At 40.2% G+C, this 14,975-nt stretch overlaps 2 protein-coding genes across 2 annotated transcripts; both read right to left on the reverse strand.

The window, feature by feature from the left end:
• Nucleotides 1-2,884: 2,884 nt before the first annotated feature.
• LOC121760448 (11S globulin seed storage protein Jug r 4-like) lies at nt 2,885-4,490 on the reverse strand. Its single transcript, XM_042156110.1, has 4 exons — nt 4,214-4,490; nt 3,882-4,144; nt 3,361-3,798; nt 2,885-3,259 (listed from the first exon to the last, which is right to left on the reverse strand). Exons 1-4 carry the CDS (start codon nt 4,488-4,490, stop codon nt 2,885-2,887), a joined length of 1,353 nt encoding a protein of 450 aa, XP_042012044.1.
• Nucleotides 4,491-5,648: 1,158 nt separating this feature from the next.
• On the reverse strand, nt 5,649-7,732 carry LOC121761605 (patellin-4-like). The gene is made up of 4 exons (XM_042157238.1): nt 6,921-7,732; nt 6,584-6,708; nt 6,375-6,513; nt 5,649-6,176 (listed from the first exon to the last, which is right to left on the reverse strand). Exons 1-4 carry the CDS (start codon nt 7,581-7,583, stop codon nt 5,916-5,918), a joined length of 1,188 nt encoding a protein of 395 aa, XP_042013172.1. The 5' UTR covers nt 7,584-7,732; the 3' UTR covers nt 5,649-5,915.
• Nucleotides 7,733-14,975: the final 7,243 nt, after the last annotated feature.

Here is a 14,975-nt window from a genome sequence, read left to right on the forward strand (position 1 = left end):
CTACCAATTTCTCACGATTAGGGGCTTGGGTATTTTTGATTTCTGGCCGCTCACGCCCCAACCATTCATATTAGAAACAAGCCCAACCAAATAAATTCATTCAGCCAATTTTAATTTTAAACAAAAGCCCAATAGTTAAATAAAAAGTGAAGCTCCTGACTTCAATGAATGACAAGAAAAAGAGTACACTTCCATTTTTATTTAAAAAAAAACACACGTACACAGACTCCCTTCCCAAAGTAATACTGTAACTTTCCACCTCCTCTTTGAACTAGTAACACAATTCAAGTAAAAACAATTTAATAAGAATTCAAAAATTTCCATTTGTTTACACGTACCCTCACATCCCGTTTTCTTTTACAGAAACTACGAACTAAAAACACCTATAAAGAATCAGTACAAATAAACAATGAAGAACAAAACTCCACATTCCGTACCGTCGGCTTTCTCTCAACTTCACAACAAAAAAATTGAACAGCAAATTAGAGCTTCGACGCCCTCACCCACAGCCGTCGCTCGGCGCCGCAGCAGCCGCTGCGTTGCCACTCCGGTGGCCCCGAAGATAAGTTCTTAATTTGGTTTCACGAATTAAAGTTCGGTTCTTTGTTTTATATTGTTCGAATTATTGATTTGCTTCGGTTACTGGTTTCATGAGATGCACAAGTATGGAATTGGATTTGGATGGGGAAAGTGTATACCTTCAATATGCTGACAGATTGTGAAAGAATAGATGATGACACTTTCCCTGATTTTAGTCCTCGGTTCCTGCCAGAGAAGGGGATTTGTACGTCATTGTGTGAAAAATATTTGTGAGGAAGGAGATGGTAGATTTCTGATATTACCAAGCGAAAGGATTGAATCGTGTGTGGCTTGAACAAAAGCTTGTCTAACTCTCTGCTTCCTCTCTGTTAAAAGATATTCCATGAGTTTGATTTGAGTAGGGTGGCATTAGTGAGATAGAACAAAGATGGATGGTTACCTCGGTGGAATTAGGATTGAGAGGGGGAGAATGATGAACTCTCTCTTCTCTGCCGCATTGAGAAATTTTTGTGATTCAAAAGACTACAGAATTGGTGTTAGGCGGAGAGATAGGGTATGGAGATTTATGCTGCATCATAACGTGGGAGTATAATTGAGAGTTAGTTGTGGTTTAGATTTGGAAGAGATTTACGGAGGGGGATACATTTTTTTAACGTGGGAAAGGGGGTGGAATATGGGTAATTAATTTCACAAAAATTAATTAGGATTGACTAATTTTATTTCTTTGGAATTTTATTTGCAGATCACGGAGGAGGAGAGGAAAAATCTCTGCAGAATATTTATTTAAAATTTGAATTAAGGAAAGTCTTGGTGACCAAGTCAAGGAGGAAAAGATTTAATTAAATTAGTTTGATTCACGGTCCTTTGTATTTTATTTAAATTGTGCAACCCACAATTTATTTTCCATAAGACTGGATTTTTGTATTATTTATTCAATTTATCAGATCCCACACGAAATTGAGTCCAATAAATATTCCTCACAGAAAGGAATTATTTAAATTCGCATTGTGATTTATTTCACAAATTTCTAGCTCTCATAAGAGCATCCACAATGGAGGCTAGCGGATAGGCAAGCCGTTCGCGGGCGCTAGCCGATCCGCTAGCTTCCATTGCGACAATTTAGGCTACCCGATCGGCGAGCTCTAGCCGATTCACGGGCGCTAAGCGATCCGCTAGCCGCCATTGCTGGCTCGGAATCGGCTAGCCGATTTTTTTTTAATTATGTAATTTTTTTTTATAATTTACTTTTTTTAATTTAAATAAAATTATTGCATTTTTCCGTATTTGTGTCGTAAATTTAATTCCGTATTTGCGTGATTGTAATTTTTAATTATGTAATTCCGTAATTCGTATGTGGAAGAGGAGTTTTTTTAAAATTAATGTAATTTTTTTTAATTAGTGTACTTTTTTTTAATTTTAATATTATTATTGAATTTTCCCGTATTTGTGACTTAAATTTAATTCCGTATTTTGCGTGATTGTAATTTTTAATTATGTAATTCCGTAATTCGTGTGTGGAAGAGGAGTTTTTTTAAAATTAATGTACTTTTTTTAAATTTTAATATTATTATTGAATTTTCCTGTATTTGTGTCGTAAATTTAATTCTGTATTTTGCGTGATTGTAATTTTTAATTATGTAATTCCGTAATTCGTGTGTGGAAGAGGAGTTTTTTTAAAATTAATGTAAATTTTTTAAATTAATGTCCTTTTTTTATTTTAATATTATCATTGAATTTTCCTGTATTTGTGTCGTAAATTTAATTCCGTATTTTTGTGATTGTTAATTATTTGTTTTTATAATTTTGTTTATTGTGACTAGACTATGGCTGACTGGGCTATTGCTTGTCCTGCTGATGTGTCAGGAGGAGTTTGTGGCTAGGCTATGGCTGGGCTATTGCTTGTCCAAAACAATTGTGGATGCTCTAACAAATTATCAATTATTCAAAAACAATTAAATTCATCTCACATCAATTATTCAAAGCAGCCACGTCACATATTCAACAAAGTTGACCAAGTCAAAATTTCAACTCAAAATTAGGTCACGGAAAGTATCCAACAACAATTCTACTCGACAATTAATCCACGGACTTCGCAATATTAAAAACATTAAATGCAAGTACTTTAGGGTTCGAAAATTAGGGTTCAAAAAGTGGGGCGTTACATAATCTGTTGTAGGAAGTAAATATAAAAATGATTTGTAGAGAGTGGGACAATTAAAGTTTGATACTCTGAAAAATGTTACTACTATTAATCTCTTATTGTTGGGATCAAACATTATTATTGCTCTGACAGAGACTGAGGCTTAATTTACATTTATTTATGGAGATACACCATTTGATTTGATCAAGCAGAGTGGGGTGCGTTAAAAATGAGGGTCTCCTGGCGCGAAAACTTGATCTTCTGTGCCTCCTCCCTCGATACTTGGTATGCGTTAGCAACGACATCGACCGGAAGTCCCCTGATGGCGGATGTGCGGCCGCTCAAGGTGTTGATGGCCGCATTTTCGTTGGTGTTGAATGCAACCCACTCGAATCCCTGCTCTGCAGCCTGCTTGACGACAGCGAAGTTTTGGGGTACGACGAGCACCTGGCCCTCTCTGAGCTGCCCGTCGAACACAGCCTGGCCACGATGGTTGACTATCTGGACCCGTGAGGCGCCGCGGGTGGCGTAGATCAGGGTGTGGGCGTTGGTGTACCAGTGAGGTGAGAATATAGCATTCTATGTATAATAATAATAATAATAATAATAGTAAAATTAATTAGTAGAGTAAGTTGGAATTATTAGTAACCAATTAATAATAATACTGCCATTATAATTACCCTGTGGAGGACTCCTCTGGCAGCGCTGAGTTGAAGGAAGCTGAGGATGGGAAGGTTGAAGCTGTTGAGGCTGGAGAATCTTCCGGCGCGTGGGTTGTAGAAGTCGGCGCGTGAAGCTCTGTCGAGATTCTCCTTGACTCTGGCGCTGCAGAAGGTCTCCTCGAGGCCGTTGTGTTGACGTTCTTGTTCTTGGCGGCTGCGGTGGGGCTGGATCAGCTGGATGCTCTTCTCTGCCCTTATAATGTGGCCTCTTCCATCGTTTTGGCCCCTCAGCTTTCTGGCGGTCTCTACATCGACGTTGAATGCCTCTGCCAACAACTCCTCGTCTAAACCGCTGAAGACATTTCCCAATTCTGACTGGGCTTCTTGGCTTCCGCGCAGTCTCCTGTATTGCTCCTCCTCTTGCTCGCTGCCCGGGTTTCCGGCCAAGAAGAAGGACTGCAAAATTTGGATAATTAGTTGGATGAAATTGGAATAAAGCATATATTTATTAGTATATGAGTATGTAATTACCCACATACCCTTGGGTTTTGGTCGAGTTGGTTGGCATAGTTGGAGTTGTGGTGGAAAACAACAACAACAAGCTCTTGATCGCCGTCGTTGTAAACCCAGTGAGCATCACCTGCCCTGATGGCGATGACGTCTCCCTTCTGGAATTCCTCAACTTTCTGATGTTTGTCGACTCTGAATCTCTGGCTTCTTTCCTCCCGAGAAAATTGTTGTTGTTGGCCTGATTCGAATGTTTCGGCGCAGCCAGAGGTCAGAACTCCGTAAGTTCCCCTGCCTGCATAATTTGCATGAGTACATGAAACCATGAATCCGTAGTATATTCCGAAATTATTATACAACTAACCTTGGACGACGTAGACGAGAACTGGGGCGTTGTGGTAGACAGGCAGAAGGAGGCCTCTCTGCTGAATGATGTGGCGGCGGATGGAGACGCCGGCACATCTAAACTCATTGTTGTGGTTATCCCAGAACTCGGTCTGTCCGCCCTCCGATCTCACGGTGTAGGACGGCTCCCGAGCGTCAATGTTGCTGACCTGGCATTCACCCTGCTGCTCTCTAATGGCGTAACCACACCCTAGCAGCACAAGAAAGCTTAGAAGTGAGAGGGAGAGCTTGGCCATGGCTGTGCTGTGTTGTATGCTGATGCTGAGAAGTGGCAAAGCGGAAGCGTCGGTATTTATAGACCATTTTGCATGCAACACTCGCAAACTAATGGCTGCATGCCTCCCACCTATGATTTTGTGCTACAACTCTCTCTCTAATAATGACAAACTTCATCTCTCACTTATCTATCATTTGTATTTGGATGCAAACAAGGTCACATACGTCTACCCTCTTCTATTTCTATTCATCTCATATTTCAATTTCACTCAACTTTGTGGATAATATTCATACTGCTCCCGATGGTCATCTTTCCTTTTTTGTTTGGCCAAACAAGATGATCACTTTTCAATTTTGAAATTAACCTCCTCTCTTATCTCTCCTCATTAAAATATTCAACTACATTTTTCCTTTCTATTTTATTTCACCTAACAACACTTCCTAAAATCACGTGCCACTCGAGAATGTGATCATCTTGAATGGGACAGAGGGAATACTTTTTTCTAGTGTTCCAATTCCCATATTTCATCAACGCTTCTCGAAATAAAAAAAATACTGCTACCAATTTGTTTATGTCTTGAAATTATGTGTAGATTATATTATGTAAATCAGACTATTTTTAAAAACAAGTTCTCGTCATTCTGCAATAATAATGTATCCTACTTGCCAATGTTTGATACCTACCAACAATAAGAGATTAATAACATTTTTCAAATCATCAAACTTAATTTGTCCCATTCCTTACAATTCATTTTTATATTTAGTAGAAGATTTAATTAATTAGGATTCCTTGATATATGTATTCCTTGATTCCCACCTATCGACTTTGCTTTTGATTTCTTTTCTTGCCAATATATTGGGCCTTATATTTTCAAAAATACTAACTGAAATTGTATGAATCCTTCCCTAGGGGAAATATTCATTATAGATGATTGATCAATTAATTCGTGTAATTCTTAATCATATATGCACTTGCGGCTCGTCTATCGATAATATTATTACAGGAAACTATGGAAAACTATCATTGTAGAAAAATTTTGATATATTAACATGATGTAAAAATATACACTTCTTATAATTGTTACCTCAAGTTCAAAACAACGAATTTTTTTGCTAAAAATGTTAGCAAGTGTTGCATGAAAAACATTGGATTCTACACATTTACTCTATGGTGCAAGTTGCCATCCACAAAAAATTACATAGAACCAATAAGCAAAAATCAAACATGTCGAGATTTACTCGCAGCACGCCTCTAGCTAGCTAGTAGCCGCGGATATCTCACATTACAAAACCCCAAAAACAGAACAAAAAAAAAAGAAAAAGTCAACCGATCGAAAATCAACTACAATTAGCAACATTATCTGATGTTTTTATTACCGCATGCAGATAGAATTGCTTTGTTTAGCCGAAAACCTAAGTAATGTGATTTGGTAGAAATGGTGAGTTCAATTGTGGATCCTATGGATAGGCATACTTGCCTTGGTCTTGTACCTGTAGAAAGCCTTCTTCCTTGTGAATGAATGATTCACTATGCTTATCACAATCTTCCCTTCCTCTCTTATGTAGAACGAGTTTCTCATGCCCTCTCCCATCCTCTTCTCTTGCAGCAAGATCTTGTATGAGCAATCGTCTTCTGGCACGAACTCTTCTCTATACGCCACGTCGTATCCAATCACAGTTATATCCCAGGTTACACTCACCCCTACCTGAAACAATCATTAGTAAGTATGTGTCAGGGTTCGTCGATGCACACCTGAACTCACATTAGCATGATATTGTTCACTTTGGGACAAAGCGTCATAGTTTTGTTCTTGGGACACATCCCAATAGGCCTTATATTTATTGCTTGCACATTTTCTAATTCTGTGGTATGGGATGGTTTGAACCCTAAGAATATGTATTACCTCGACGGGTATTTGTATGAGTTCAGTGCCATTTGCTCTAATATAAGCTTCGAGAACTTTGTCTTCGGTTGTGAATTCTGTGTCGTTCTCTCTCCTCAGCCCGCCGTATTGAACCAGTATGTTCTCTATGGTAGCGTACCTGCATTTTGGATAAATCAAGCAAGAGTAAATCTATTTTAGTAAATAGTACTTATGTTTTGATTAAGTACTTGAGAAGTGTCTCTGTAACTCTTGATTGCTTCACAAATATGAACTTGTTCTTGCTCCTCTTCGTCACCAACCGCAGCTTCAAAGCGTTCAGCGTCAGAAACCACGATGGCACATTTATGATCAGCTGCATATATCCACAACCGCGTTATATATATATAAAAAGGGTTGTGATCAAATGTTAACTAATTTCTAATTTCCAATCCAGAACCCATAACTTTTTTCAATTTTGTAGTACATTAAAATTATCATGTTTATATACTTATGTATTTGTGTTGAAAGTTCTGCGTTCTAGATTAGAAATTAGTTTTATTTTAACGCGACCCTGTATGAACTGACATTCTTGTGGACGATGCCGGGATAATGATCGTGGAGCAACGCGATCATCTTCTTCCCAATGAGCTTCATCTCCTTGGTGGTGGGCCCGCCCGCGTGCCTCATGTCAACGATCTGGACGATGGAGTCGACGCCGCCAGACTGGAAATTGAGACGGCGGATGCCTTTCTCGAGGCAGAGCAGCCTCCACCTCAGATACTCATTGCAGCTCTGCTGCCCCATGCTCATCAGGTTCCTCTGATACTCCCTCCCCAAGACGCTGTAGCAGAGGGGGCGCCCCTCCTTGTCTGCGCCGCTCGCGAACCAGACGTTGTCCCACGGCGGCGCCAGATCGTCGTCGGCCGGGCGGAAGTCCGCGCGCCACCGCAGCGTCCTGCGCAGCGCGGTGAAGGCCTCGTACACCTTGTAGCGCTTGGCCTTGAGGAACTTGCTGAGGACGGCGGCATCGGTCGCCTCCACGCCCCACAGGCGGGCCCCGTCATCGTCGTCGTCGTTGGTCGTGAAGAGGTAGTTTCCTTTGATGGCTTCCTCGACACGGAAGCGGAACTCGGCGAGGGATTTGCCCCGGGAGCGGGCGTCGATGAAGTGGTCGTCCACTTCGTCGTCGTCGCCGCTGCTCTCGGGGTCGATTGTGGCAATGTGGACGAGCTTTCCCTCGATGATCATTTTTGTTTAGATTGGTGTTGGTCTGTCTTCCGAGCTCCGGCCGGCAATGATTCACCAGCCGATGAAGGCAGACTTTTTTGTTATGTTATGTTATGTACCTTTCTCTCTCCTTCCTCTCTTCTTGTTTTTCTTATGAGAGACAAGGGAAATGGTGCAGTTTCTGTTGGTGGTTTGGCGCCAATTGTGGGTTGTGTTGAGATGAGTTTATTAGTATGAATAAATGGTGGTTATGAAATTTGAAGGATTTTTTTAGTCCTAAGCCATCCTCATGTTTAGGTCTACTTTTGTCAACATCAAAGTTATAATTGACGGTATAAGTATATCGTCATATAAAAGCTAAAAAAATAAGATATATTCCCTCTGGTCACTATTAATCGTCTCATATTTGATCAGTGTAGATTTTATGAATTTGTTTCACTTTATTAAGAATATTAGAAGAAAAATGTTAGTGTGCTAGTGTAATGTAGGTCTTACTTTCATATAGTACTCCATCCATCCCACTTTAACAGTCTTAGGATGAATATTTCATATATGGTAATAAACCTCACCTTTCACTGACTCCATTACAGTTACATTTTATTATAAAACTAATGTATAAAAATGGGTACCACATTCCACTATCATTTTTCATCAACTTTCCTTTATATTTCCTAAAACTCGCAAACAATTTAACCTGGACTGGTAAAGGGGTACAGATGGATATTAATTTTATAATAATTGTGAGTGAAAAATGTATATGGAGTATGTCCAAATATGTCATACTTCCTAATTTTTATGGATACAACTGACATGAAGCGATTACTTTTCAGTCTTCTCATAATTAGAAAATAACATGTGGATGCGGTTAAATTATAGTGACTTCTCTTTCAACACTGCATTCGTTGGCCTTAGACCAAATATGTCATACTTCCTAATCTTTCATGGATACAACTCACATGAAGTGATTAATTTTGAGTCTTCTCATAATTAGAAACACGTGGATGAGGTTAAATTTAGCGTTTCTCTTTAAACACTGCATCTTCAATGGTCTAAGACCAAATATGTTATATTTTGTCCGTCTACGAAAAATAGTCTCATTTTATCATTTTTGGATATCCACAAAAAATAGCTTTCTTTCTAAAGATAGAAAGTTTCTCTCTCATACTTTACTCACACTTTCTCATATCTTCATACTTTACCTACTTTTTCACCATATCTCTCTTACTTACCTACTTTTTTCTCTCATCTCTTTTACTTTACTAATTTCTCATAAAAACTCGTGCCGTCCACAAAGGGGACAATTTTTTTGTGGACGAAGGTCTTGAATGACGTATCGGGCATAGTTGGAGAGAAAGGAGGATTTGTGTAGAGAGTAGATTGATCGATATAATTCCTTGATTATTATTGCTTTACATTGTGTCCCTTTAAATAGGTTTTACTCTCATGTATACATGAAATGATATCAATCTAATTATAAGACTATCAATCTATTTCCCTAATTGTATCAATCTAATTTTGGAGTATTATTATGATTGAACTCCTACACTCTTTTCCTTGTTTAACACTCCCCCTCAAGTTGAGTGGTGGGATCTCCAAAGCTCAACTTGCGAAGTACATTCACGAAGCTCCTTGAGTTGACTGCCTTAGTGAGTACATTCACAGTGTCGTACCTAGTTCAACCTGCGACACAATCAACTGTTGGGATGAACGAGTAAGCCTCTTCAATGAAGAAATTGGTATGTTATGTTTTTGTATATAAAATGTATTTAGTTTGAAGTTTGTATAGATTGATTGTAATGATTTTGTATTTTTGTTATCTAGGTTGAGACCCTTCAGGGGATATGGCATTTGACCTCTGAACATGACACAGACCCTCGGTTACGGCAGATTCGGGAAATGGCTGCTGAGGCCCTTCGTACGATGGATCATACTGATGTGATGGAGTATCCAACTTCGCAACGACGAAATATGGTCATGCCGCCACGCCCTCCAACTTCTCTTCGTCATGGACTGCCGGGTGTCCGGACGGGTGGGCACGGGATTACACGACAGCATAGGTTGTCGCAGCAGCAGCAGCCGCAACCTGAGTATCCAGTACCAGAGCCCTTGAGTCCGGAGTACGATCCCCCAGGATGGTCTCAGTTGAGTGGTGCAAGCCACGAGCCCTCGCAATGGGGAGCACAAGCATCATGTGATTCATTCTTTGGCGGTGGGTCTGATTGGGATGCAGCTCAACCAGGACGTGATCCATACTTTTCAGAATTATCAATTTGTGGCTCCTGTGGGGGAAGAAGAGGGCCAGGAAGAAGATGATGAAGTTATATTTCGACCACCGACCGAGGGATCCTCACGTCCAACTGTGAAGAGTTCATCAAGTAAGATTGGGAAGGCTATGCACAATGTATTAAGGGGATTTTCAACAAGGAAGAACAAAGGGAAAGCTCCAACAAAGTTCACGCATTCGGGGAAATAATATTTCAACAAGGAATAACAATGTATTGTTACATTCAAATAGGTTTTCTATTAGTACTAAAAAAAATAGTCATCTAACAATTTTCTTGTTTCAACTTCAATTTCTTGTTTCAACTTCAATTCGAGCTTGTGTCCAAGGGTGGAACTGTTAAAGGACTTTTATTTGTAGAAGTTGTTCGAGCTTTGATGAGTTTATCTAGTGTTTGAAGTTAAAATAGGTAAAAACGGTCAAAATGAACCAAGACGAGGCTGGGGTCTGCTTCAAACATTAATCTTCCTATCCCTATGGGGTCCAAATCCTATTTTGAGACTACCATTTTCTTCATCATCGAAAGAGCTTCGCGTGGGTACCTCAAACGCCCCAATCGGAGTTCGGATGAGAGAGATATGGCCGATCTACGAAAGCCGCGCGGAACTGTCGGGAGTGCCACCTGCCCGGGTGGATTTTTCGTTGCGTAAATCCACCCGGCTGGGTCGCCTGTTTTCTTCATGAAAACCGGCCGGGTGGATTTTGTGTTGAATAATTCCACCCGGCCGGGTGGATTTTTTTGTGCATGGAATCTCCAGAAACTTTCACCCGACCTGGTGGATTTTGTGTTGACTAATTCCACCCTGTCGGGTGGGCAGTATTGTGCATTGAATCTCCAGAAACTTTCACCCGACCGGGTGAATTTTTGGTTGACTACATCCACCCGGTCGGGTAGCACTCCCGGCAGTCGCGCGGCTTTCGTAAATCGGTCTTATCTCTCTCATCCGAACTCCGATTGGGGCGTGTGAGGTACCCATGCGAAGCTCCTTCGATGATGAAGACAATGGTAGTCTCAAAATAATATTTGGACCCCATCTTGATAGGCAGATTAACGTTTTATATGGAACTCGTAATTTTTAAAATAGTAAATAAACATCGTAATAACTGTCGACAACATCTCACAAATGTTGATACATAAACATAGTAAATGTCAAATAAGATCCATCAAATATGCCCCACGAATTTACTGAACAGCACCGGCTGAGCAATTTCTTCGGTCATGCCCCTCAATCCCATAATTTCTGCAACGGCGGGGGAGCTCTCGATTCATCTTCCTCGCGGACATCCATTTGATTAAGTATCCTCCTTCTTCTAACTCGGCCACGCGTTCTAGGAATCAACTGCTGAGGGGTGATGCACAATTTCCATGAAGGTTCAACCCAATAATCTTCGTGTCTTGGTGCATCAAATGAAATTTGACCATAGTACTGTGATCTCCATGTACCTAGGTAGTAGCAATCATCTAGGAGGTCAGTCATAACATGACCTCTGTCTCTAGCAACCGCACAAGCATGCGAACAAGGAATTCTCCACATCTGCCACTTACCACAACTGCAACTCGAATCCAAATACTTGACTAGTTGAACATTGTTGCCCTTTGACACTCCTTTTTCTATTCTTCCTCGAGTTTGGACATGGTACTTCCTTGTATCTCGGTCAATGACAGTAATGTAATGTTTTCGCCCCTTTGAGTCATTCTTAGCAAGTCTGTCCCTCGCCCATGGGGTTAACTCACCTTCGGTGTGTTCTATTGTTGTCTTCTTCTGCACCCACCATTGTACCGTCCTCCAAAATGTCAAATCAAACAACGCTCTAATAGGCAACTCTCTCACACCCCTCAACACGTTGTTGTAGCACTCCGACATGTTTGTTGTGGCCACCCCCCACCTAAGTCCACCATCGTAGCACAATGACCAACATTCTTTTGTAATCCTATTGAGCATTCGAACCGCACCACTGTTGACATCATATAGTGCCCGACGTCTTCTACCAAATTTACGTTCCTGAGTACTGACCCCCAACTTCCATATAATGGCCTTCACATTGGGGCCCTTGTGCTTCTTCAACACATTTGCCCTCACATGGAACAAACAAAATTTGTGGTGTATCTGCTGGGCCCTTGTCATGATTTCAGACTCCATTGCATTCAAGATTCCTCAATGTCTATCTAATATAATGCACACCTCCCTCTCGTATTTCACCACATGAGTTCTGACATGATCCAAAAACCACGACCAACTGTCGTTGGTTTCTTCATCCACCACAGCATATGCAATAGGCAAGCATGTCTTGTTAGCATCAAAACCACAAGCAACAATCAACTTACCTTTAAATCTTCCTCGGAGGTGAGTCCCGTCCACTGTTAACACTGGTGCGGCCTTCTGGAACGCATGTATTGCAGGCCCAAATGCCCAGAAAACATAGTTGAACACCATTGTACGCCTCTGACTCAACAGCTCGTTGTGCTTCCACTCAACAATTGTGCCCAGATTCTGTGACTGGAGTTCAAACATGTAGCTTGGCAACTGCCTAAATGAATCCTCCCATCCACCGTATACAAACTCTATAGCCTTTCTCTTTGCATACCATGCCTTCTTATAACTGATTAACACACCAAATCTGTCTTGAACATCAGCTATTATTGAGAAGACCTTGAAATCGGCACATTGTCGCACATGATGTCGAATCAACAGAGCAATCATTGCCGATGAAAAGTTAGCATGATCTCTGTTAGCACGATGGCCTACACAAGTATGTCGATCCTTCCACTTCCTAACTTCCCACATATCGTCATGCGACCTTTGTGTAACTGAAACCTCCCACTTACATTCCCTCGCCTTTTCAGCGTCGGTGGTGCTGATGATGTCTGCCCCTGTTACTGTCGTTCCTGCTGGAAATTTGCATACGGCATGCCACCTTCTTAATTTGCTCTCGACGACCTTAAACTGTTTTTCATTCCACAAACTCCACATAGTTATAGCAGTCTTCACATGTAGCTTGGAATCAAATTTTGTTCCCAACACAATCCGATGCGGCGCATTCTCATCCTAATACAAAAGGTTGTGTTCATTACAACCAACATCATCATATACTCCAGACGGACGACTTAGTAATTCATGAAAGAATCTAAACCCCCTAGGATTGTACTCCGGAAGTGGTTGTTCACCTTGCATAACAGGTTTACATGGTACTATCTCATCATCAGAAATACCATCAACATCATCAACACCATCACTATCACTGAGATCGGGGTCTGGCTCTGTCTCAGATAGTGGCCTTGGATCACAAGATCATCTGCAACATCTACCTCATCGTTCAATCCAACACCAACATCAACAACATCTACAACATCTCTCTGCTCATTCATACTACGATCAAAGCTCATATGCTCCACCCTCGTAGATGATCCAATACCACAATCAAAGCTCATTTGTTCAACCCTCGCAGATGATCCAATACCATAATCTACAACTGGTGGGATTTCTGAACTCCTCACAGGTGAATACTCAACAAATAATTCAATACACCCACTTGAATTTTGAGTATTGTTGAACATATACATCACACTTTCATCATTGCAAATCACAGAACATGTATAACTCATACCGGAAGCAAAGACTATACATTGTCTCCATAATAATTCAATTGTGTGTTGGTTCATATCTATTCTCATCGCATCACATATCATTGCTACCAATTCATAATAGGAAACACTTTATTTTAATATGATGGAGCTCCTCGCACGAGGTGGTTCATAACCAATACTCATATGTTGTAGTTGAACTACTCTACCACCCCAATACAAACTCACAAATACTTGCATGATTTCTGTATCAAAAACATTTAAAACAACAACAATTATGAACATTTTTCCTACAAGCCCTAATTTTATAAATTTGGTAAAACTAACAAATGAAAGCAAAATAAACATGAATAATGATGAATGTAGCTAAATTGATGAACAAATTACCGGATCTTATGGAGATAACGTTGGAAATCGCCGGATACCCGAGAGAGGAAATGAAATTGTATTCTGCGCGTTGCATCTGCCTGCTGGGCGTTAAAAGCTGACTGAAAGACGCACAACCCTTACGCGTCTTTCGTTAATGATGCATAAGCATTATGCGTCTTTGAACGACGCATAACCCTTGTGCGTCATTAACGAAAGAGGCATAAGGGTTGTGCGTTTCATTAATAACGACGCATAACTCTTATGCGTCACTCCTCCCTTCGGAATAAATCTAATCTCCTTCATTAAAATGGAATTTCATTAGTGGGCTTTAACAAAAAAAGAAAGAACTCATACATGGAATGATATCAATCTAATTATAAGACTATCAATCTATTCCCCTAATTGTATCAATCTAATTTGGGAGTATTATTGTGATTGAGCTCCTACACTCTTTTGCTTGTATAACAGGAGGGGAATACTTCATAATCTTTTATTGTAATATCCTGACTTTTACTATCTTTTTCAATGCTCTCAAAATGACGTTGTTGGTATAGACGAATTTTTTTAGGGCTCAAGTTCTTTTATTCCTCTGACTCGATTTCGCGACTATTGTGAAAGATGCAAATGGAGTAAAAAGGTGGGATATGCTTGAGTGATGACAAAAGAAATTTCGATTTTATTTCGTGGATTAACACGTCTTGTATGTCATCTTCAAGACAAAAGGAGATGAAACCAACTTGTTTTGGGCCTAGGAAATCTTTACAACACAAGTTGTGGGCTTAAAATAAATATTAAGGACTTCTTTTTTTAGCCCAAGAGAAAAAATATGTGGGTCGAATAAATCTCCTCCGGATCGACGCAGAGACTCTTTCCATTCTGAACATCGTTTCATTTATCTCTCGATATCGTTGAACATCGTTTCTTTCGATTGTTGAACTACTGAGATTAGATATTCTGATTTGAATGATTTAATTTCCAAGGTTGATTAATGTTTCAAGAGGTTGATTGTTCTCCTTTTTCTGTCCCGCTTCTTAAAATCCCCCACTAGTAACGACTCAACCGAACTTTCTATCACTGAGAAGTGCAGTCGTGACATGACATTTATGGACACAACTCACATAAAGTGATTAATTTTCAGTCAGTTCATAATTAGAAAATAGTATCACAATGGCTATACATG

This window comes from Salvia splendens, chromosome 13 (assembly GCF_004379255.2).
Source record: "Salvia splendens isolate huo1 chromosome 13, SspV2, whole genome shotgun sequence".
Classification (NCBI taxonomy): domain Eukaryota; kingdom Viridiplantae; phylum Streptophyta; class Magnoliopsida; order Lamiales; family Lamiaceae; genus Salvia; species Salvia splendens.

Coding starts and splice junctions, on each gene's coding strand:
- LOC121760448 (XM_042156110.1), bottom strand. CDS start 4,490: ATGGCCAAGCTCTCCCTCTCACTTCTAAGCTTTCTTGTGCTGCTAGGG. Junction 3,799..3,881: donor AACTCGACCAAAACCCAAGG/GTATGTGGGTAA, acceptor CAAATTTTGCAG/TCCTTCTTCTTGGCCGGAAA. Junction 3,260..3,360: donor CCAGAGGAGTCCTCCACAGG/GTAATTATAATG, acceptor TATTATACATAG/AATGCTATATTCTCACCTCA.
- LOC121761605 (XM_042157238.1), bottom strand. CDS start 7,583: ATGATCATCGAGGGAAAGCTCGTCCACATTGCCACAATCGACCCCGAG. Junction 6,709..6,920: donor CCGGCATCGTCCACAAGAAT/GTCAGTTCATAC, acceptor GGATATATGCAG/CTGATCATAAATGTGCCATC. Junction 6,177..6,374: donor TCATACAAATACCCGTCGAG/GTAATACATATT, acceptor TGATTGTTTCAG/GTAGGGGTGAGTGTAACCTG.